We start from the raw sequence: 24,784 nt of genomic DNA on the forward strand, positions 1-24,784 counted from the left end.
AGACAATGTTAAATTCCAACTATTATTAGATTATCTGGAAGCCTACATAATGCTTTGTTACAAGCCTCATTCTTAAAGCTCTCAAAATCCCCACGTAGGCCCACAGTCCACACATGGAGGGCAGACTTGGTGAATAAAAGGTGTGCCAGGGGTGCTGGACTCTCAGGTAGAGGGGTTCCAGTTAGAACTTGTAAATAATCCATCTCACATAACTTCTGATTTCACACCCTCATCAATGAACTGAGGATTCCAACTGCCACCCTCGATCAGAACGGAATAATAAAGGAGAAAGCGCGTGGTTAGCAACGCATCGTTAAGGTTCATAAAGGCGACTCAGCTCCGAGACGCAGGTCACCGCCCCGAGGGGCAGAGAGGAAGCATGACCCGAGGGCTACCTGATGGTGCTGCCTTGCAAGCGGTCTATCTTCTTGTTGAGCTCAGCGATGATGCTGTGGAGTTCCGTGATGCGCTCCTCGTACCGAAGCGTCGTGCGCTCCTGGACGTCCTCATGCTCTCTCATGAGGTGGGACTGCTCACACTGGAATCAAGGGACAAAAATGAGACGGCGGTGAGATGACACAGCTATGGGCTGGCGATTCTCAGTTTTACAGCCTCAAACCTTCACAGCATCAACAGTGAGCATACCCCAAATAAAACGTATGCCTGCTCACGGCCCAGCGACCCCGAGACACGAGCCCCTGGTGAACGTCTGAGTCCTTGCCTCTCTGGCACCTGTTCCTCTCTGGGAAAGGTCCCTTGGCCACTGCACACAACCTTCGTGGGACTAACCGAGTCTCCTCTTTTCCTTAGCCAAGAAGGGGGCAAGTGGCCCAAGCTGGGCCCTTCCGATAGCTTCTTTGGGGATTTGAATCTTGAGAGAATGGACCTAGGGTTGCATGAAGTCGATTCCCCCGACGGAGGGTCCAGAAGAGACTGTCCCTTAGTTCCTGCTTCGTGTATCCCCAGAGCTGCTGGGCTGTTTCAGTTACTTTTATTTTGTTTAAAGTATTTAATTATTCATTCATCAAAAAAACAAGTAAGTACAAAATTATTGATCAAGAAAAATGTTCTTCAGTTACTTTTCAGCTGAAGGACCCTAAGTGGTAGGACACCATTTATTCGCCTGGTTCTCTGCGGATTCAGTGCTTCTACTGTCCTGCCCTACCAGACTCCAAACTCTTGGGAGGCAGGGACTAGATTTCACGATTTGGCCCTGGCACCTGGCATACGGCCTGGGTCACCGTGGATGTTTGGGGCATGTCATGCAATGAGTAAACCACAGTGTGTCACACTGTCATGAGGCTGCTTTGCAGAAACAACGACAAGAGAGGCTAAGCTCAGCATTTGATTGACCAAAAGGCAACAGATGCTCTAAAAAACATTTTTGTTGCCAAAGTTTAAATCCTAAAGACCCTGTTTGCTTCTTTAATTTCTCTCCCTCTTCATAACCCCTGCCACCAGTCACTGTGCATTTAATCTCATTTACATAATAATACAATGCTCATTGGTGATGGAGTCTAGCTTATGTCTACTACGATGAACCCTGATTGATTTCCTGTCCGGCAGAGGAGTTTTTATTTCATTTTCAGCATGACTTCCCAACGCCAAGACTTCTTATTCACTAGCTCCCCTTCCCGAAACCTGCCAGGCTCCCACAGGTACGTGCAGGAGCCACTGGGCAGGGATGAAAAGCCCCCAAAGGTAAGCCGAACACTACACCAAGCCCATCTCAATACTGAAATGCAAGTGCTCAGCACAGAAGTCTGATGTGTATGTTGCTATAAATCACGGCAGGGATCACATCTCTGAAGAGGACCCTCAACAACTGCTTCATCAGTATTCATGAGGTAACATCCTGGGGGCTGCTCAGAGCTCCAGAAACAAGATCAGATGCAACAAGGTTGATGAAAGCTGTGTCACAGGTTTTTGTGAGATAGTCACCTTCAGAGAAATAGACTTTTGTTCTGAGTGACAACCTGAAACATCCAGTAACCTCCACTCAAAATCAAACACACAGGCAATACGTGGAACCAGAGGCAGGAATTAACACGGAGTGAAAGCTACGTCAACCTGGAAGCTCTCCTAAACAGAATGAATCTACAACAGGCCACAAATAACCTTTCTATGAAGTTATCCTTCTTCATCCACGATCCATCACACTTAAAAAAGGAACAACAGAATAGTACACAATGACATGTCTCAAAGACAATGTCAGTACATGAAAAAGCATATTTCTCTGGACTATACCAACAGCAGAATGCTGTTCCTCTCTATCCAAGCAGAATATCTACAGGCTTTTGCTACTGGTCTTCACTACCATCTTAAAATTGTGTGTGTGCATGTGTGTGTGGTATGTACATGTGCATACGAGCAGCTAACATTCATATGAAGGTCACTGACTGCAGACCCTACAATAATGACAGGACAATGCCTGGTCAGACCTGGATCTCGTCTGCGCCATGACCCTCCCACACTGCCACCTCGCCAGTTCTTCCTCCTGTTTCCGCACTCAGTTCTCTAGTGCTTCCCCTTGCAAATTCAACGAGCTCTCACTGTCCCTGAATCTCCTCTTGCTCTTCCTTCTTTAGCCTTTATATAGGTCAACATACCACTAAGGCAGACAAGAAAATGCAAAACCCACTTAAAAATGAAGAGGTGCACCCTAGCCAGTTTGGTCCAGTGGTTAGAGCATTGACCCGCAGACCAATGAGTCGCAGGTTCAATTCTGGTCAAGGGCACGTACCTCAGTTGCAGTTCGTTCCTGACCCTGGTTGGGGTCATGCAGGAGGCAACCAGTTGATGTTTCTCTCTCCCTCCTCCCCTCCCTCCCACTCTATGTGAAGATAAATAGAAAAATATCCTCGGGGGAGGATTAAAAAAAAAAAGATGAAGAGGTGCAAGTGATTATATAGGAGAAAGGCATGTGACCAATGCATAACCACCAAGACAACTCTGGGCGTCCCTGTTGACTGTTCTGAGCTGCCCAGGGTGCAGAGCGATCATGTGGGTGATGTCGGATAACAAGAGCATGGTGGCTGGCTTGTACCACCTTCCCCCCTGACTCTAACAGGAAAGTCTGCACAGAGACAATAGGAAGCCTGATGATTCAGTCAGATGGAAAAGTGCTCATAGCTAAAAGAAGAAAAAGGACTTATAATGCATATTTGGAACTACGGGGTTCATTTGGGAGTAACAACAAGAATGTATTGGCAAAAATATTTCTTAGCTGATGGCAAAGATCCCTCCTTTGCATTCCTATATTTTCCCAACAGTATGCTTTTAAGAAAGCCTCCATAATTTAATACTTCCTGTAAAACTAACAGATATGTTCTGATTTCCCATAATATCTAAAATATTGTGCTAGGTGCCATGGTGGGGGGGGTCACTATGATGTCTACTTTGAAGGGAACTGTGGTCGCAACTTTCAGGTGGTCTTCTCTACTGGACAAGAAAACACGTGGACAGACGTGGGGGTGGGAGGAGGAGATGGTAGAATGGTACCTGAAGACTCCTTTCCTCCTGGAAAGAGAATACTGGAAAATAATGATCACAATTCCTAGCCTCTCTAGGAGTGAGCGGTTGAGAAGACATTACTTAAGGGTCTTCTGTATAAAGCAACATCCCCTTGAGGTATCTCATTAAACACCTCCCCTTTCTGTGCACACTCACTGTACACAGCCAAAGGTACTTTGGAGCGGTGATCTCCAACTTCCGTGAGAATCCCCTGGGCTTTTCCGAGCCGCGGCACAGGGGAAAGTGGAGCGACTTTCACAAGGGCAGTGGTGCAAGAAGAAACAAGTCATCACCTGCAGGAGCCAAGAGAACCCAACAAAACACCCTTGTCAGGCCTCCCATTAAACTTTGCAAGAGCCAACCCCAGGAATGTGGCACTTCAGTGCAGGAGAAGCAGATGAGTGGGTGGCACCCAGGACAGACAAAGCTGCTCTGTGCGCGACCGGTGCCTTCCTGTCCTGGCCTCCCACGCAGGCAGGCCCGGCCCGGCCAAGCGACAGCCGATTCTGTCTTCACGCTCCAGTACTGTTACCGACCCGGCGCCTCTCACTGCTTTGAACTTCTGTGGCGTGTGCAAGTTTTTTTTTTTTGCTAATCCTCACCTGATTTCCATTGATTTTTTTTTTTGATAGGGTGGAAGGGAGAGAGGAAGGGTGGAAAGGGGGGGGAGAGGGAGGGAGGGGAAGAGACCAACGAGAGATGAGTGAATATACATAATTTTTGACTTGAAGCCTTTAAGAGCTCACGTGGGATTTGCCACATTCCCTTCCCCAGGCCAGGGCTGCTGGGGACCCTCCAGGTGGCAGAGGCCCCTCAGCTCGGGAGGCTGGGTGAGGGCAGTGTGGCAGAGTCTCTCGCCAGCTCCAGGGAGCTCCTAGCAAGAAGAAATAAACCTTTGGTATTTTAAGCCACTAAAAATTTGGGGTTGTTAGTACTGCGTATCCTAATGATGTAACCATTTTACAGGTGGAAACAAACTAAATGTAAAGTGGCCGATGTAGTTATTCTAACCCAGGTAAGAAGCAGAAACCCTCTGAAAACCCTCTCATTCCTGTTTATGGCACCAAGCGGTTGAAGCTTCTGCAGCCACAATCTTTTTCTTTTTTTATCTACTAATATTTTTATTTGAAGTACAAGTTTATATGCATTTCAATCGATTGAGCTTAGACAGAAAAATTTCCAAGGAAAGCAGTGGTATGATTTGAGAAGTGATCAAAATAGCATTTCACACTATCTCAGAGAACATCGTTAACCTAAATATTCATTATTTGGTATAGTGGGCAAAAATCGAAGGGTTGAAATAGCAAGAGAGGCAATCTTTCCTTGCATTGTTTATTTTTATGCTGGTATATTATTATTCGTGTTTCTTTAAGTAATGTTAAATTGCTTTTTAAAGTATGTTTTTATTTTATTTTTTTTCATTTATTTATATTTATTTTTGTTACAGATGTTTCTCCTTTTTCCCTCATTGACCCTCTCCTCCACCTCCCTCCCCGCCCTGTCCCCGGCTTTGTTGTCCATGTCCATTGGTTATGTGTACATGCATATAAGTTCTTTGGTTTATCTCACCCCCTCCAATCCCCTCTTCTGGGGATTGTCAGTCTGTACCTTACTTCCATGTCTCTGGGACTACCCTGTTCTTCAGACTGTTATGTTCATTATATTCCACAAATAAATGAGATCATGTGATAATTGTTTTTCTCTGGCTTATTTCGCTTAGGATAATACTTTCCAGGTCCCCCCATGTCGCCTCAAAGGATAAGAGATCTTTCTTTCTTACAGCTGCATAGTATTCCATTGTGTATATGTACCACTGCTTTTTTATCCATTTGTCTACCGATGGACACTTGGGCTGTTTCCAGATCTTAGCTATTGTAAAAAGTACTGCTATGAACATGGGGGTACATATATTCTTTCTGATTGGTGTTTCAGGCTTCTTAGGGTATATTCCTAGAAGTGGGATCACTGGGTCAAATGGCAGCTCAATTTTTAAATTTTTGAGGTAACACCATATTGTTTTCCATAGTGGCTGCACCAGTCTGCAACTGGGTCAAATGGCAGCTCAATTTTTAAATTTTTGAGGTAACACCATATTGTTTTCCATAGTGGCTGCACCAGTCTGCATTCCCACCAGCAGTGTACTAGAGTCCCCTTTTCTCTACACCCTCGCCAACACTTGTTTGAGGCTTTGTTGATGGCAGCCATTCTGACAGGTGTGAGGTGATACCTCATTGTTGTTTTAATTTGCATCTCTCTGATGATTAGTGATGTTGAGCATTTCTTCCTATGTCTCTTAGCCATTTGTATGTCCTGTTTGGAGAGGTGTCTATTTAGCTCCTCTGCCCATTTTTAATTGGGTTCTTTGTCTTCCTTTGTTGAACTATATGAGCACTCTACATATTTTGGAAATTAACCCCTTATCTGATGTATTATTTTCAGCCACAATCTTTTCCCTTCTACTCCCTTCCAGCTCCCTGGTCTGCCTCCTCTTTACGACTTGCCTGAAGATCTTGAGAGACAGCAGAGTGGTCCCACCCTGAGCTCCTGCTCTGAACCATTTCAGGTGAACCTCGGGGAGTAATGAATGCTATGCTTACAATACCAGATGAGAGCTAAGAAACTGCAGCAGCTCTCTCCTCAATCCCCCACAGCGGATACAAGGTCTCTCCAGCGTCCACCAGGCCAGCTTTAGCCGCCCAAGTCAATGATTCAGTGACAACTCTCCTAACAAGGAGCAATGGCAGATGCTTCTAGCAAAACTTACAAGTGAGGGATTATTTTCTCCTTCTAACTGTACAGAGCTAGCCACACAATTTCAACAGAACAAAATAAACAGTGCTTTCAAACAACATGCCACCGCTTTTCTCGGTACTCATTGGTACTTGCACCAGGGTCCCCCTCCCCAGCCTACAGTCAGTGTTTGGCTGATCCCACGGCACCGCCGAGCCGGACAGCTTGTGTTGTGGCACCTTGCCGGCCGTGAATTTCTAGAGGTCAGTGTCCTCAGGCGTGTGGCTTTCTCCTGCAACTCCAGACCTTCAGTTTGAAAGGCGAAGAACAAAAGACAGATCCAACAGGATGCAATTCTGTTTTTCCCCGAATTTCATCGGGACTTAATCCATATACCCTAAGCTCTTTTTCTAGGCTTCAGCCCTTCTATCATGATGGTGAAGCAAATGAAAAAATCTGTATAGATACTGTGTCTAGCCACATAAATGGACAAAATGGCCTACATGCAAAATGTTTCCTACAAACAAGCAACATCGTCATCACAACCACCAAGAATGAAGCCCCTTAGGGTCAGCGCTGCTCCGGGGCCAGCGGGAGGGGCCGTGAGTCAGCCTTGAGACAGACGGGCCTGGAAAAACCCTGTGCAATGTGGTGATGCTAAGGAGCGTTATGGTTTTGTTAATGTTCTTCACTGGGTTTTATCTTACTCCACAGAGGCCACGGATCTTTAATCATCACATTAGTCTCGGCTGTCAACCCTAAGAGCATTATGAGCTCCGTTCTTGAAAAATGCAATGCCATCACTAATTTGTTAACCCTCTCCACCGTCCTGTGGAGGGGGTCAGCGCCACTTCCTTTTAACATAGGCTAAGAAGTAATGTTACTTTCTCAGGGTCACCTCGGATTGATCACAACTAACCACTCATCCCCATCTTCGTCCTTGCCCAGGTTCTCCTGAGGGGAAGGCGGGAGGAACCAAGCCAACTGAACAGAGGTCCAGCACAAACTGAAATGCCCTCGATGAGCAAAAGAGCTAGAGCTGTTTATCAAGAAAACGCATAAACAAAGGGAAAGAAATGGGGGAGGATCCTGCCAAGGAGAATGCATGCAAACTACATCTTTAATGATCACCTCCAAAAGAAAGAGAAAAGAAAACACCCTCTCCATTACATTTAATAGAAATGGTTTCTATTTTTCTCTAAAAGCCAAGAAGTAGAAAATTCAGAAGACTTGCTTTGCAAAGATAGACAGCTTAGAAAGAGAAAATGTTCCTTATTACTACTGACCAAATTCTAAGGTGCTCATAAGCTTGTTTGAAATCTCTCCTTTTGTAGTATGCAAAAAAATACAGTAAATTCATTAAAAATAATTGTCAATACTAAATAAACTGTGAATGTGCTGAAAGCATCATTGGATCGGTACTACATGCAGTCTGATCTTTGCCAGCTTCCCACAAGGCTGCTCCCCACGGGGCTGTTGAATGTTGGCAAGCACATGTCTGTGTACCTGTTTTACCTGGGAGGGCAAGGATGTTGAAACCAAATGAACCTGTGTGCCATGCCCCACTCCCTCCCAGATCCCCTCTAGATGCCAAGGCCACCTGGGCAGCTTAAGAGACAATACAGGATTAATGCAGCTATGGATTACCACGAAACCTGGACTTAAACCCTGTCTCTCGGTACTTTCTGGCTACATAATCTTGGACAAGATCTTCAAATTCCCCAAACCTCCATTTCCTCATTTGCAAAATGAGAATGTTTAATAGTATCTACACCAGAGGTCATTATGAGAACTCAGATAAAGCGTGTGAAACACCTGGCATCCTGCCTGGCACAAACAGAGATAAAGAAATATGGTAATTATCACTCCTGATGTAAGCTAATAGCGAGGTTATTAATCAAATCCCCCAGAAAACTGATGAGTAGTCTAAGATGGCCCTATGATTCCGGTATCTCCCCCTATACAGCCTTTGGGTGATACCCTCTCATTAAATCTGGGCAGGACCTATGACTTGCTTCTAACTAATACAACGTGTCAAAGGTGATGAGATGTCACTCCAATAATTACATTACATTACATTACATTACATTACATTACATTACATTACATTACATTAGACTCTATCTTGTGAGCAGACTTTTTTCTAGAATATTGCTTTGCATTGCTGGCTTTGAGAGAGCAAGCTGCCACAAATCACACAGCCACAAAGAAATAATTTCAGCCAATGATCTGAGTGAGCTTGGAGGTGGACGCTTCCCCAGTTGACTCTCCAGATGAACACTCAGCTCTGCCCAACACCTTGACCGAAAACTTGCAGAGGACCCAGCAAGGCTATGCCTGGGCTCCTGTGCGCAGAGACCATGAGATAATAAATGTGTGTTGTTTCGAGCCAGTGAGTTTGTGACAATTTATTACACAGCAGTGGAAAACTAACACAGAAGTGCCCTTTCCTCCTCTCCACGTTGATTTTGGGCTCCTTTCCTCAGCTCTTCCTTGCCCATCACTATTCTCAAAACTCTACAACAGGCTGATCTCACGGCTAATGAACCTTCTTTTCTTCAGCCAGTTCCAGTGTCCCCATTAATAATTACTCAACAGATGTTGAAACTCATTTCGATTACTTCAAAGGAACACACCCAGGATTTAAGTTTTACATTTCAGTTTAATTGTAGCTCTATAATATTTAGAAAGCTGGTGAAACTTATGAAAGCCACAGAGCATACGTTACACGCGAACCTGCACTTCCAAAATCTGTCAAGCCTTGATCAAACCCCAACCATTTACCAAGGCAACAGCGCGGAGGTCATGGCACAGTCATTTCATTGCTCTTATTTTTTTCTTGCATAAATCTTACCTTTATAAAAGGTATAAGACTGGCAAGTCTTTTTTTTTTTTTTCATGCTCTCTTCCCTGGGTCCCAGTATCTGAACTAGGAACACATCTCCAGTGAAAGGAACAGAAAGTAATTTCTAAGTATATTTAGTGTATGAATGCAAATAAGCATTAACTAATGGCTCTAAGACTGACTACTGTCATTAGGAGTATTAGATGAAGCTGTCCTGACCGTAAGTCAGTCAGAAGGGAGATGAGTCAATGCTCAACATAGCAGAGCAAAGGCTGCCCGCTGTCTGCTCCTCTGCACAGCTGCTCTGTCTTTCCAGGCTCAGGTGTTCAGAAACACCTTCCTGCTCATCTTCTAAAATCCAAGACTGTGGGACATGCCAGCTTCCAGTTAAAAGCGTTCACATATTTTTTTTCTTTAAATCTCACCAAATAAGACGTATTAACAGTGGTTGGCTTTGGAGGGTTGTATAGTAGAACACACAGTCACTTAACACTATTGTATATTTCTCTTCACTAAAAAAGTAACCTCTTTCTAAAAAAAAAAAAAAAAAAAAAGAACTTATGAAATAAAAGCATTAAAGAAGGTTCTTGTTGCTGTTACTGTTAATCCTCACCCAAGGGTATTTTTCCCATTGATTTTGAGAGAGTGTGAAAGGAGAAGGAGAGAGGGAGAGAGGGAGAGAGGGAGAGAGGGAGGGAAAAACACATCAACTAAAGAAGTTTTAATCCACCCGAGCGCACCACTAAGACATGATAATGCTATCTCTCCAGTTGATTTTCTATCCCGTTTTTATTATTTTCATAATCAGAAGGAAAATATTTTAAGTAGAATTCACATCTCAGTTAAAACTGAACATTCTGTATAACATCCCACGTGAGAAAAGAATCCTGGTGGCCTTGTCTGGCTCTGGTGCTGAGCTATGCATCTGACCTCGGGTAAGCAGATTAACGTGTCTGATTTGCTGTTCAAATGGGGAAGCAGCTGACCTCAAGCACAAAGGGTCTTTCCTCCTGACTCGAACAGTCTATGGTTACGAGACATGAGGTTTCGAAACTTTCCATAGGTCATTCTGGACTTATGACTGGCCGCCTGGGTTTTCTGTCTCTCCGAATTCCCACATCAAAACCAACAGAGCACCTCCCCAGCAGAGCCAACCACCTGGAAACAAGGTGTCCCCTTCAGTAACAAATCACAAGCAGGTAGAGACAAACCACCAGCATCCTCAAGGCAGGGGTGATGTCTGTGTGGGCAGAGGAGCACCAAGGATACAGGCCCGAGGGCGGGAAAAGCCCAAAATAACCAAGTGTACACAGGAAACTGGAGAGCAGCCGCCAAACCCAGGAGGGGCTTTCACCTGAGCCTAGAGTGTGTGAGCGAGGGGCCACGGGAAGATCGGAGGGGTTAAAGCAGCCGAACTCCATGAACTTTCAAGACTGATCCTGGGGCTCCTCTCCAGGAGGAAAAACTGCTGGGAGTGGTCAACACTGAACAGAATGGGGCCATGGAGACCAAGGAAAGAACAGACCCAGGGGGAGGCGGGGAGGGGAACAGAGCCGGAGGGTCACGGAGCAGACTGCCACACTGGGACCAACCGACAACAGCAGAAGACTCAGCTCTATGAACTTAAAAAAAAAAAAAAAAAAAAAAAAAGCCATCTTAAACTCTGCCTCCTAAAAGTTCAAGGAAACTATTTTTCACATAAAAATGAAACACAAAAGTATTGAGGTCAAATTCCATAAAAAGGTTATAAGAAAGAAGAAGAAGAAAAGAGCAGAATGGCATCCCTCCATATCATGAAAGCATGCCACCAAATAGACGAGAGGGGGAGAAAAGCCCCCAACAATAGCTTACTATTTCAAAATAAGTTAGAAGGCTTTCAGGAAATAAAATGACATCAGACACGAGAGAACATAATTCAGAATCGGAGAAACTCAGAAGGTAATAGAGCACAGGAAAACACAGAAACAAGAGAAAATGCATTTCAGAAACGAAGACTGAACCAGGAGGTCCACAGGGAATAAACAGGACAGAGAATACTCCGAGAGAAACGGAAGGCAGAGGACAGGAAGAACAAAGTACGACGACAGCGAGAAAGGCTTTGGAATAGTGACAGACACTGAAGGCATGCAAAGAAAATCTCACGTACAATCATGAGCATCCTTGAAGAAAAAACAAAGCAAGGGAACTGAACTCATATTAAACACTAGCATTTAAAAAAGCAACCACCACCTTACCTAAAATTAAAAACATTAATTTTAAAATATAATCAAAACAATGCACAGCCAACCTGAGAATATCAAAGCAGAATGACTAAGATTAAGAGTTGCTTTAGTAAAATTCCTGGACTTGAAAAAAAAAAAAAAGGGTGGGGGACACAGAAATGCTATGGATGTCTAGAATAAGTGTCTTGTGTGGGAAAGAAAGTCGTATTATTATTACACTTTGAGAGCAATGCTCTCTGCCAAAGAGAATAAAAAAACATTCAAATAAAGAAAAGATGAGCCAAGGGCTTTATATCCAGCAAAAATGCCTTTCAAGTATGAAGGACACAGACACACTGTTATTAACAAGCAAGGACTTGGAGAAGATTATTTCAATGAGTCCTCCCTCAGGAATCTAAAAACAGGGCTCACATTGACCTAGGACCCTGGTCAACATTAAACATATAGTTACTTGTTGAAGACCAAAGAGAAGAGAGTATAAGTTGCAATAGCCATCGGCAGGCAGTGTGGATATAGTACAACTGCAAAAAATTGAGGAAATGAGGAGAGCATAATGAAAAATAAATTTTTAAATTTTTTTTCAGTTATTATACTTGTTATAGTAGTGTTATTATTATCCTGAGCCTGTTTGTACATAATATGGAATAAAACATGAGTAATTATGGAATATTCTAATTCAATCATCCTCTGTAATGGTTAAGAACCAGGATTCTTAGTATGAGAAGAAAGCAGATGAAACACAGAGGTTCAGTAAAAGTACGCTGTAGTCTCTGGGTGACTCAGCAAGGATGATATTAAGGGCTGGTAAGAGGCTGCCTGATTCTCAGCATGAGAGGCAAGGGTAAGGCAGAACCGAATCAGCTTTTATTTTTGGAAAATATGAAAGTTGAATATTTAAGTTTTTGCAATTTAAATAGGAGCAATTAATATAACTCCTATGGTATTTTATCTTAAAATTTATACATACATATATAGATAGGTAAAGAAACAAACATGTAATTTCTTGGCTGTCTATAAAAACAATGACCAACCGAGAAGCAATAAGCACCATTAGCACCCAGAGTGTGGTTTTGAAATACCATTGTTTTTGCTGAGTGAAACCAAGTCCACTTGGAGAATGATTCATTCCAGGTTTGGGGAAAAACATTTACTAGGTGAGCCTGCAAGAACTATTAGGCTCATGTCAAAAGATTCACAGCCAATTTGAAGAGGTTCTTACTGGCCAAAGATACTTCAATGTGAGTTTCTACAAGGAAAATAATTACAATGAATTGAAACTCAAATATGTTGAAATCCATAAAGTCATGAAAAATAAGTGGATACTTTCAGAAAATCATAAGCAATTCATTATCTTTAAAAATGCTACATAAATAAAAAAGAATGAAGCATTTATTCTGCTTTTCTTCTATGAGCTCGACCATTGTTTCAACAAATCCTAAATAACGAATGCTATGGCTTGAAAGCAATTAATAACTAGTAAAGACTAAATAACCAAAAAAGAAATGGTAGAATTAGAATCTCATGACCTGTAAGTCCTAATGAATCAAGGCACGTAGGCGCTGAGTGTCAATAGCTGCTAACATCACAGACAGTGAGACAACCGGACATGCCGTGCTGCCCAGTGAAAAACAAATACCTTCAAAGTCATGCCAAAGGGTCTGGACATGAATCTGATTGCGCCTCTGGATCCACAGGCTGCTGTGGAGGAAATACGGGCAGAGGAACGTGTGAACGTGTGTCTGCACCATGAGCATGCAATCAGCAACATCCAGACTAGGGGGACCACAGGTCCAGTGGCCAGGTTTTAACAGATTAATTATAAAGCAAATGAAGAACAGAGGAAAAAAACCTGTCGATTAAGAGACTCGAAGAAACCAGTTTTTAAATGGGCAAGACTCCACTCTACTGTGAGACTTCAGTGGGAAACTGTAAAGAAACAGGAAATGCGACTCTAAAAGTCATGGGAGGTTCCCTCTGTGGGAGGGAAAGTGGGACAGGGATGACTGAGGGTCTGGTTCTTATCTGGACAGTGGTTATCAGTCCGTTTGCTCATTAGACTATAATTTGTTTTGTGGGAATGTCTACATCTAAGTTTTATCTCACGATAAAAAAAAAAAATACTGAAAAGTCTTTCCAGATCCCTTACCTGAGCCTTGGCTAATTTCTTTTCCAGAAGGTCCCGTTCCCGCTCCGTTTGCTGCAGACGTTTATTGAGTTCCACTATATCTCCCTTGAGCGATGCCAGGGCCGCCAAGTGGAGCTGCGGCAACAGGAAGAGAGGAGCACAAGGTTAGACCCTTCTGCAGAAACTCATTTCCTTCCTTCCAGTCCCTGTAATTAGTGTGATCATACAAACATGTTTCATCTCCAACAGGACGCTCTGGGTGCTATCCATCTCAGGGGACAACGGACATAAATCAGGTGTCTCACAGGAAGCCAGGTTGTACGCTCACCCTAAATGTAACAGGAGAAAACTGCTGTGTGTGGGTGGAGAGACCTAATTTTTGGATGGTCAAACCAGGACAGAGAGCCAAGCTCCTCATTCGAAGGCTTCCCCCGAGCTCCTCAGCAAGGAGAAGGCAGGCCAGAATTAGCTTTTACCTTGAGAAAAATGTGACCGTTGAATAGGGCGATTCAATTTTTGGCAGTTTGATCACCCACTTTGCTGGGTGGACAACACACAGACCAAGGGGCTGAGTTTTTAAAAAATTTAATTTTTTTCCCATCCCCATTTATTGCCTCCGGGGCTGAGTTTTAGGAAAAAATGGGAGAGCTCATTTCTGCAGACGGTCTCCTCTCAAAGCTGGCCTGTTCACGTTCATGCCTGCTCATGCTTCCTCGCCGTCCCAGATGCTTCTGACTAGCAGGCCCTCCCAGAGGAGCAGAAACCAGACTCGGACACATGATGCGGCGAAAAGACCAACTGAGAATCCATCCGGATATCCTTCCCTGGCTGATTCTGTCGGGTTAACTGGAGCTAGAATGTTCTTCACCAGATTAACGAGGGGTACCGCACCCTTCCAGGACCTCAAGTGCCCAACTTTCAGGTTCCAAACACGGAGCTTGAGCATCACATGCAACCACCACACACGTGCGCCTGGGGCGTCTGGAGCCATGGGGGGACCATCTCTAAGATGCATTTAAAATGCTAACCCCAGAGCAACCCCACCTTCAACCTCTGCTCTGAGTCACGGCTTCTCATCTGTCTCCACTGTCAGGCCCTGCTGGCACTTGGACCACTCCCTAGGTGAGCTCCACATACATTTGGGAGACTGACTAGAATCAACAAGCCCTCCCTCTGTAGAGGTTTTTTTGTAGCTTCTGCCAAGAGAGATTTAAAGTAAGGAGTGAGCAAACAAATGTGAACTTTAAAAATGGACACAGTACAACAGTACATAATTCAGCTCTGAAGATTTTCATTTCAGGTTCAGAAAAATGCCCTTCCCTGCAACCAGCCCCGTCCACACTGCATGCTGTCGGTGTAGGCTTGGGGGAGGGGAGTGTCGTGAGGGAGGGAAAAGAAGACAGGGCAGAGACTGGGACTTCAAAGCGGTTGTGTATGTTAGACTATAACAGCAATGAAAGCGACTTCACTTAATTGCACGGGGCTGCAAACCAACAGATCAATAGCTGACGTGAAATCAGGAATGCCTGAAATTTTAAAAGAGGAAATGTCAAGCAAGCTGGTGGTATTTGCCTTCTCATGGAGGGCTGGGGCCGCTCGGAAAAGGTCACTCTGGGTTTCAGATACAAGGTTCTGTCTGATGAATTCTCAGCACAAATACCACCGTATTCCCATTCTACAATCTTTCGGAGGCTGTTTTGCTTCCAGATGGTGGAGAGGGACACATCACTCCCTCGGCAGCTGGGGTGACCCTCCGCCTATGAACTGTCAATCTGAGGATTTTCCTTCAGCGTCAGACACAGTGTCCTGCTACACTGCTATGGCAAGTCTCGGGAGAGGATTCTCCACCTCTCTTCTGGCGAGAAGGGTGAAATACATGGAGAGCTGAAATGTTCCTTCAGAAACAAAGGAGTGGGAACAAGGACCCTGTGTCAGCCTGTTTCCTCCCTTCCATCATCTCCCCTCCCCCTTCTTAGGGAAGGGGTTGAGGAACAATTTGGGGGGAAGCTGCCAGAGGAGGCTGTCGACTGCCCACTGCCTGCCTGAACTGGGCCAGAGGGGGACACTCGGGTAGTCACTTCCATCATAGCGCACGGCAGAGGGGTCCAGGACGGGTCACTGCCGTGGAGGATGTGCTGGGCTCGGAGCTGATGACACCTTCTGGCTGACTTGCTCTCCAGACTGGCAGGAAGATCCACGGGACTTGTGTTCGGGGCAGGTCCCTTCACTTCCCTGAAAGAAGCCTCTCCATCAAGTAAGGGTAGGTCGGTTGCTCTTAACCTTCCTCGGGTCACAGATCCCTTAAGGATCTCATAAATGTGGTGGACGCTTCTCCTGCAGAAGACTATACATTTGGGGTTCATGCATCTATTCCACCTAATTATGGTAGCACACTCTGGAATCTATCCATGAACCCCAAATTAAGAAACATCCGGACTCGATGCCAGCTCCGTGATCCCGCATGAGTTTTGTAGACTGTCTCATGTCATAGCACAGGTGACGTTTGAGTGAGGGAAAGACCAAGGCCCGTGACATTTGCAGGTGCCTATCCGAAACCCAGAGATTAACTTGCTGACTCAAGGTCCCATGGATAACTTCACACCTGAACGAGGCCACCAGTGCCCTCTCCTCACTAGACGATGCTGTACGTGGCAGCAATGTTCAGGTTTTTAAAATGTGAATAAAATTTTTACTTAAAGCATTTCCCTCTATTAAAAAAGTGAACATGTAATAGAAAAATAAACTGGAAAGATAGCATTCTAAAGTTTAGTGGTGGCCTCTGGGTGGTTTCAAACTATTTTTGGATACTTAAGTTTTTTTAAATAGAGAAAGAGGCTTTTGTATGGGAAAAAAAGAGTTGTGATTGCATTTTCTGCACATGTGAGCTACAGCATAAACATTGAAAAGGGTTCTTTTCCTTCCTTGTTGCATCTTTCTTCCCATCTACCTGCCTTTCTGATAGAAGATAAAACTTTAAAAATGAGGTGGAACATACAAGTCCCTTAATGTTACTGACAATTACTCGGCAGAATCTATGAACTACAGAGAGTGGGAGGGAGTGGGGAAAAGTCTGCCCACAATTCACAAGATGTGCTGCTTGGGCTGGAGCGGACAGGCCCTCCCTCAGCACCTGATGACCGAGCACAGAGGAGTTCAGTGCCGCCGCAGGCCTGCTCCACACTCCCGGTGAATTTCAGCTCAGCAGCACTCCCTGTCCCGCCCTGTTAATAACAGCAATCCAAAGCTGAGGAGCCCTCCCTTCTTTTAGGGTCTCATCCCCTTATTCTGCCAGAGCGGGTGGCTTCTCTGCAAATTCATAAGCTAGTGAGACGGTGGGCGGTGCTACATGTAGTATGACGGAACCTGGGTAGTGTCAAGACGGGCATTAAAAAGTCAGTGTAGAGGTCTTTCTGGGTAATTTTTAAAAGAAGCAACAGTCGATTGAAATCTCAGAAAGAGAAATTTACCAAAACAACCAAAATGGACAAATATCTTTTATAGGAAAATTACATATATCTCATTTTAGGGGATCTTTTTACTTATATTCTGGTTTCGGAAACAGCCTCCAACTTGAGTCAGAGCTTCAGACATATGAGCTATGAAGCGCCATTAAAGGAAGACGTTTCAGTGACCAAAGAGGAAGAAAATATATGTTGTTTGGAGTCTGTGCTAGTCTCTTCCCCAACACATTTCTCTCTTCATGCTCAGGAACCAGACCTTCACATTTAGCTGTTCATACCGCAGCACAGTGAAAACGTCCCGGGTCTCAGCCTCCCTGCAGCTGGATCTAGATGTAGCCATGAGCCAAAGTCCTGGCCATGAGATGTGAGCAGAACTATTATGTGGGAGTTCTGGGAGAATCTTTCTGAAAGCGGTCCTGCCCTTTTTCTCGCCCTCCACTCTTTTGCTTGATACATTGTGATGGATGGAGCTCCAGCAGCCATTGTGTTTCATAAAGACGAAGTTCACCTTCTAGGGAGCGGAAAGCTGCCTGACTCCCTGATAGTTCTGTAGAGGCCCCCCCACCCCATCACCTTGGGACTACCTAACTCCAGACTTCTGTAACAGGATGGTAAGAAAGAGACCTCTGTTGTCTAGACCACCATTCTGTTGAGGTACTCTGGCAAACGAAGTTGACTTAATCCTAATTTATAAAGAATCAGATAAACCTGGAATCAAATCTCATTTATGCCACTTACTGATGGAATGTCTTTGGACAGTTTACTTAATCACTTTGTTACAGGGCCGCCACGAAGACAAAATGAGACCGCACCCAGCACCGTGTCGGGAAGCAAGCGAGTGTTCTTTTCCAGCCAAGGTTGAAGTCAACCACCTTCTCAGATTAAGCCCCACCAAGGGAGTGAGAGGAACATTCAGATGACTAGTCACGCAGTCCTGGTGGGCATCACGCTGGACTGAGAGGCCATCGCTGCTTTGCCAGATTCTATGCAAGTCCTAAGGCTTATTTTTACGATGACTGGCAAGGCTCTTAATTGTCTGTGAAATTTTAATCTGAGGCCTAACCAAGGTTGAGATGAGACCTTGCCACGTCCTATGCAAATCTGGGTGTAGCACATGAAGGATATAAATCTGTACAGACCTCATGTCTAGAGATAAAAGGCACAAAATTGCCTAGGCTGTTTTCAGCCCTGCTTCCCATTCATTTTACAGTGTGTATCCAAACGAAACTAAACCACCTGGAAATTGGGCTGCAAGATAACTGTCAAAATGGTCATTATTTCTGAATGAAGCATCGCTTGTCTAATATTTCACTGTTCAGCTGGCTGTTGGAATGAGCTCATTTAGCCTCTGACAGAGAAAGCGTCCGGCTGCCTGGGGCCAGGGGAGAAGCTAGCAGTGCCTTTGGGACAGCCTCTCTCATTGTCCCTCCTGGGCTGAGTGCACGGATGTCTTTCCTGTTACACATGAGCCGCGAGACAGAGGGCTCTGCACTTCTTACGATGCCCTTGTCCGCCAGCAGCTCGGTGACGGGTGAGCCCGGAGCATCGCGGTGTGTTTCGGTGAGAAGGTGCTCCTCCACCTCGCTCTCCTGCACTGAGAACAGCAACACGGGCCCCGCCGTCCTGCTCACTCGGCCCTCTCCCGGGCACCACCCCCGGATCTCCTCCATCACCCCCTGCTCTGCGGTCTCCCGGGAAGCTGAGGGACCAGTCCTGTTCCCCAGGACCAAAGGCAGTGAGGGGGATCCAGGACCTGAAACCAGGCTGTCAAGTCCACCGTTTTGCTCATCTTTCCGAGACTTCGATCCGCTCTTTAACAGCACTGCCTTCAGTGGGACCAGTGGCTCCCACAGCCACGCCTGAGACAGAGGAGTGAGCTCATCCCAGAGTCTCCATCAGGACAGGTCCCACGGGGCACCAGGGTGTGATGGCCGCGTCCGCCTTCCCTGCTTTGTTGGCAGGCAAGCTCACTGGGGCAAGCTGCGCTTGTTCTCTTTCTTTCTCGCTACTTGATCTGGCGACCTGACTGGCACTCCTGCACACCATGCCATTCACTGCCAGGGTACCTGTTTCCTTCCCACCCAGGGAGCCATTCTGTCCTGACCGAGCCGCTCGCCCTCCACGTGCAAGTGGGGTGCAATTCTGCTCATGTCTGAGTGGTGACAATGGGTCGTGCCAACTTCTTTCACCACGGGGACTGTTCTCTTCATTAAAGGGGGAGAACAAATGCAACTGAACTTTACCAAACACATACTGTTGGGAGGTTCTATACCAAGTGCTTTCTACTCGTTATCTAACTCAGTCAGCTGGAGAGTCCTGTAGACAAAGGCAGTGTAAAAATCCCAGTGCCAGCCTCTGGGAATATTTTGAGGATTCTAGTCAACTCGATAGTCATTTAAAAAATCATAATATTAAAAAAATTTTTTTCCTTTATTGATTTTGAGAGAGAGGGAGAGGGAGAGGGAGAGGGGGGAGAGAAAGAGAGAGAGAGAGAGAGAGAGAGAGAGAGAAATATTGATCAGAGAGAACATCGATAGGCTGCCTCCTGCATGCCCTCCACTGGGGATTTGGCCTACAACCTGGGCATGTGCCCTGACTGGGAATTGAACCCGTGACCTCTTGGTGCATGGATCGATGCTTAACCACTGAATCACACCAGCCGGGCTAAAAAAATCATAATATTAATTGTTATTGTTTGCTTAATGTTTGATGGGTAGCAAGTGCTTGGGCCAAGCACATATGATGCAGTATCTCATTTAGTCCTCACCACAATTCTGTGAGGTAGATATTATTACTTCCTTCTGACAAATGAGGAAACCAAAGTCCAGAGGAGGGAGAGGAAATCGACCCCAAACCAGAAAACTAATAAAAAATAGAATAAATATTAATACACAGTTATTCCATGCTCAAATTTTCTCTGCTGTGTCCCAACATTTCCGATTCAACTTGTCACGGCTCTCCCTCCTTGTGGGATGGCATGTACGTGGGTGGGTAGCAGGATGTGGGGTGGGAGGTCAGATGTGTGCGTTGGCAGGAGTGGAGACACGGGGAAAAGCAGGGAGCACCCCCCTGTAGCAGTGATGAAGCTTGGGGCTGGCAGTCAGCTCAGCTCAGTGTGTGTTTGGGGGATTCTCTTTAACTTCCAGTGCTTTATCATCCCTTTGAGAAGGGTCCTACCAAATGGCCCCACCCAGAGTTCTGTGCTTGGGGCACTGCATACTTTATTTGCCCGCTGGTCCCAGAAAGGATCTGTGGAAGCTCACCACACCAGGAAGCTTCGCTACATAGAACTGATCAGCAAAGATCTTCCCTGGAAATTGAAAGCGCCCTCAGAATCACAACCGTCCCACTGGCAAGAGAGTTCCAGAACGTCTAGTCCAGTTCCCCCGCTATAAAGACATGAAACAGGCCCAGAGAAATGAAGCTCATCAAACTCTGATCTCCTCCTTCCCTGTCCAGAGGCTTCCCCTCCCCACATGGCAGTCTGGGACCTCCTGGGTGGTGAATAACTGTGTGTATGTTCCCGGCCCTGTCCTTGGAAATAGCAAGAGACATCTGTACACGAGAAACCGAAACCGGTCTCATTCAGCTTTCTCTCCAAGACTCCCTACACCCCAGGGGCTCTAATTCAGATACATAACGAACAAAATCCCTGGCACAAGGGTAGCGGTCCTTGCCAGACGGACACAATGAGGCCTGTTCAGTGGCTTCCAGGACTGGGACATTCCTATTTATTGCTAGAATTCCTGCTAGGGGCACCTGCTGTGTAGTATTTCAAGAAAGGCTGCTCATAGCCTTGAAACGTAAAACTCATTAAATATCATCTATGAGATGGCTCACTGTGCGCAACTCACTTTATTATTATTTTTGCAGCCCTAGATCAACTCAGAAAGCAGCAGGTGTGTCTTTCACTTTCCTGGTAATTTCACCGAGAGGTCAGCCGTCTCTGATTTACTTTTTAAACCTCCATTTCAAACTCAGGTGTTGAAAACACCTAAGGCCCCCTCAACACGGCAGCACTACAATATCATCCACACAAGAAAAATCAACCCCGTCCAGGGATGCGGAACGGGGTGATGGTGCCAACTTACAAAGCAGCTGCGCCACCAGCCCTGGGGTTCACCTGAAGCAACTCTTTCCTTGTCTCAAAGAAACGGCTGGGAGATGGCTCCCAAGGAGGGAGGTGACTTGCAAGGATGGGAGGTCACCAAGACTGACCATCGTGAGATGTGAAGATGACCCTTGATCCCACCCCATCTGCAGACGTATGATCCTCTAAAAATACGTCACATAATTTTACTGGAACTAATATTAGCTAGCGTGTGGTACTTACTGTGTGCGAGCTGCTGTACTAAGCATGTAACACGTTCTCAATTATTCTTCAATTAGTCTTTTGAACTGGACACTGTTCAACCCCAATTTAAAGAGGTAGGAATTGAGGCTCCAAAGTTCAGTAAATTGTCCAACTAGTAAGTGGCAGAGCCAGAATGAAAGCCCAGCTCTGGCGAACCCCAGAGCCGGTGCATAACCTTCATGCCTCATGCGTGTTGCAACAGAATACCACAGCCCTTCCCAGATCCCTGCAGATCCATGAAACTGGGGGGAAGGGGAGATCGCAGAGGGTTCCTTTTAAGATAGGGAAAAGCAGAATTGCAAAATAGCATGGGGGGAAAGGTACTGGTTATTTAAAACTCCCAATATTTTGAGAAATAGAAGACCATTCAGCTGATAACAGATTCAGGGAGGAATCGAAGAAAAACGTATCTCCAGCTATTTACATAACCTATGAGGGAAAGTTAAAGAGGAAAATATTGCAGTGGAGGGGAAAGCCCTTCGTTATGCTCATTAAACTACATGGGGGGAAAGGTCACTTTGGCTAATAGATCTTAAAAAAATAAAATAAAAATCTAAACAATAGATTATATATTTTAAAATTTATGATACAAATATTATAACACAACAGTTGCTAGTAGAAATAAATAACTTGGTATTTTCCACTAACAAATAATTTCTTATTTTTGGTAGTGTTATTTTGTTTTCGGGGGACACCAGAATTCCATGTGCGTACAAGGGCGTTTGCAAAGAGACACAGGCAAAATAAAGGCGCTGCAACGCACTGGCTGCGCCCACCTACATTCCAAGGTGGGCTGCATCCTAACGACACATCGTGAAGGAGATGAAGATGTAACAATTAAATCCTGCTAATCAGAGAACATGAATATTTCAGCATGTGCTAAACACTGAGGTGCTCCCTGAGGCAGGAACTCCCACAGAGAATTATATGAGCAGGAGGAAGAGTTCCTGACAAGGCCTGCATTGTCCATAAATTTTTATATTGATCCAATTCAGCACATAGTGAATTCCTCATTCTAGGGAAACGAAGTACCTTTAATGGTGAAACAGTCAATAAACTCCACAGACTAGGAAAGGCCACACTGTTTCATGGCAACAGTGTGAAGACCCTATTTTTTTTTTTTACTGGATTGAGGACAATGTTTTTTCTCTGGGAAAACGACTGAATATTTTGAGTGTGTGCGTGTGTGTGTGTACACATACAGATACATACATATATACATTTACATGTATCACACACACATATATACACATAAACTTTATATAAAACTCAAGACACACTCAGACTTTTCATTAAAGCACAGGAGACAGCCACGTTGTTGACAATTGAGACACTCAATACAATCATTTGTAAATGCACTGCCGACTTTTAGAAGACACTTTAACATGCCCTATTTCACTTAAAGAAGATCCCTTTGAATGCTCGATGCCATAAACAAGCTCCCATCCCAGGGAGGGCAGGCTGTGGCTCTCCTTCCTCAGCCAGGGCCGCCGACCCACGGGCCATTTTACACTTACTGGTTCGTCTTGTCCGATGCACCGGGAAAGGCGAGAAGGGACACATTTCAAACCTGCTCAACATTCTCTCCCATCAGGGGCCCTGGTCACTGCTTCAGAGAACAGTGTGTTTAAATAGAAGGAAAGATCGGAATCCTCTCCTGTCCAAATCACTTAACGCAGGACCATCTTGTTCCCAGAAAAGGGAGAAATTGGGAGAGGGAGCAGAGGGAGAGAAAAAACAGGGGGAGATTCTTTAGTGGAGGACACAGGCTTTACCACGATCACAACACAGAAATACAAACCCCAGTTCCAAGTACCAGTTTGGCCTTGGTTAAGTTGTTAAAAATGTTCCCAGCCTCAGTTTACTTACCCTGTAAAACGAGAACAATAACCCTACGGAGTTGTTAAGATTAAATGAACATACTGCAGGCCAATCACTTAACCACAATGCTGCCTGGCAGAATGCTGGCCACCATGACTGCTATCGTCTTAATTATGATGATCATCATGCCATGCTTCATGCTTGCTAAAAAGTGTCAAGATAAAATTGCGCCTTGGAAGAGTGATGGGTTACTATGCTGTCGCCGTGTTTACAGAATCCTTGATTAAGTAATCAGAGTGACTCATCACATGGGGCCCAGATCACATTAATAACTAATTCTACACTTTGCCTTTCAACGTGTGCTGTTGAATCAGCTGCTCCCTGCACCCTGGCTGGGCCTGCAGGTAAGCAGGCAAACACATTAATCCTCTGCAGCCTAGAAACTGAAGTAGCCTCACACCCGGTCTGTGTGCCCACCCTGGCTTTCATATCACGCGGTAAGAGAGAATCAAGAACCAAGTGGGACATGCACAGTGACCCCAAAATCAGTTATCATAAAAATGTATCTGAACCGTAAAGCTAACTGCAAGCAAAGATATGCACAAAAGTTTACTCATAATAAAAAAACTAGTTGAATAAATTGCACGATATGCATAATACACTATGTTGTCAACAAAATAGAGAACTATATATAACAATTTAACATGGTAATCATGATTTCCTACATGAATACTCCCCTCCCTCAATTCATTCAGGTTGCTTTCCACTCATCCCCACGAACCACCTGGAACAAGTTTCCCTTCCCCGAACCCCCCCTTCTCTATTCTTTTTATTTTTTATAACACTTATTACTACTTGACAATATATCATACAGGTTTCTGGTTGATTCATTCCCCCTCGAGACTATGAGTTCCAAGAAGGCAGGCATGTAAAGAAACCGGGAAAACAGCCAACGAACAAGATGAACCATGCTTGGCACACGGATGAACTTCAGACACTGTTTGTGGAATAGATGAATTTAGAAAACTACAAAATTCAGATAAAAGAACTTATGTTACTCTTACCCCATCATCTAGAGATCACATCACTGGCAGATATCTGTCAGACATTTTCCTAATGTAAATATACTTTAAGTAGCTTATGTGAAACAATATGTTTAATACAGTACTCTCTTCTATACTTCAATTCACCTAATGTTAACATCCCTCTAAGTCAGCGGTTCTCAACCTGTGGGTTGAGACCTCTTGGGGTGTCGAACAATCCTTTTAGAGGGGTTGCCTAAGACCATTGGAAAACATTTCTGATGGTCATAGGAGCCAAGACACCGCTCCTCTGTCCGTCTCCAGGTGGGTCCGCCCACATGCAGACACGCCCACATACAACACGAGGAGCTGTATTAAAGGGCAGCGGCATTAGGAAGGTCGAGAACCACTGCTCTACGTCATCAAATCTCTACAACAATCCTCCCGTGGCTCCTCCAGGAGGCCAATGTCCCTTGTGATAAGTGCTACCTAGACCCAAGCCATGAATCCTGCTGTGCCAGAGATATGCCAACTGCCTTCCACGGGTTTTCACTGGACTCTCACCAAGCAGAATAGGTGCTATTCTTACCTCATTTCACAGATAAAGAAACTGAGGCAGAGTCTGTTTTTCTAGCTCCTGAAACCCCAAACTCCCAGCCTGACCTATCCCATTCACCATCGCTGCATTGCG

At 45.0% G+C, this 24,784-nt stretch overlaps 1 protein-coding gene across 1 annotated transcript in view; it reads right to left on the reverse strand.

Moving 5' to 3' along the window:
• MCC (MCC regulator of WNT signaling pathway) overlaps positions 1 to 24,784 on the reverse strand; it is a 253,338-nt gene that overhangs the window by 91,710 nt on the left and 136,844 nt on the right. Inside the window, exons 2-3 of the mRNA XM_036280129.1 lie at positions 13,457 to 13,570; positions 396 to 538 (exon numbers count right to left, since the gene is read on the reverse strand). Coding sequence (XP_036136022.1) covers positions 396 to 538; positions 13,457 to 13,570 — 257 coding nt within the window. The remainder of the gene's footprint in view (positions 1 to 395; positions 539 to 13,456; positions 13,571 to 24,784) is intronic.

The sequence above is a fragment of the Molossus molossus genome, unplaced genomic scaffold (genome assembly GCF_014108415.1).
Source record: "Molossus molossus isolate mMolMol1 unplaced genomic scaffold, mMolMol1.p scaffold_m16_p_3, whole genome shotgun sequence".
Lineage (NCBI taxonomy): Eukaryota > Metazoa > Chordata > Mammalia > Chiroptera > Molossidae > Molossus > Molossus molossus.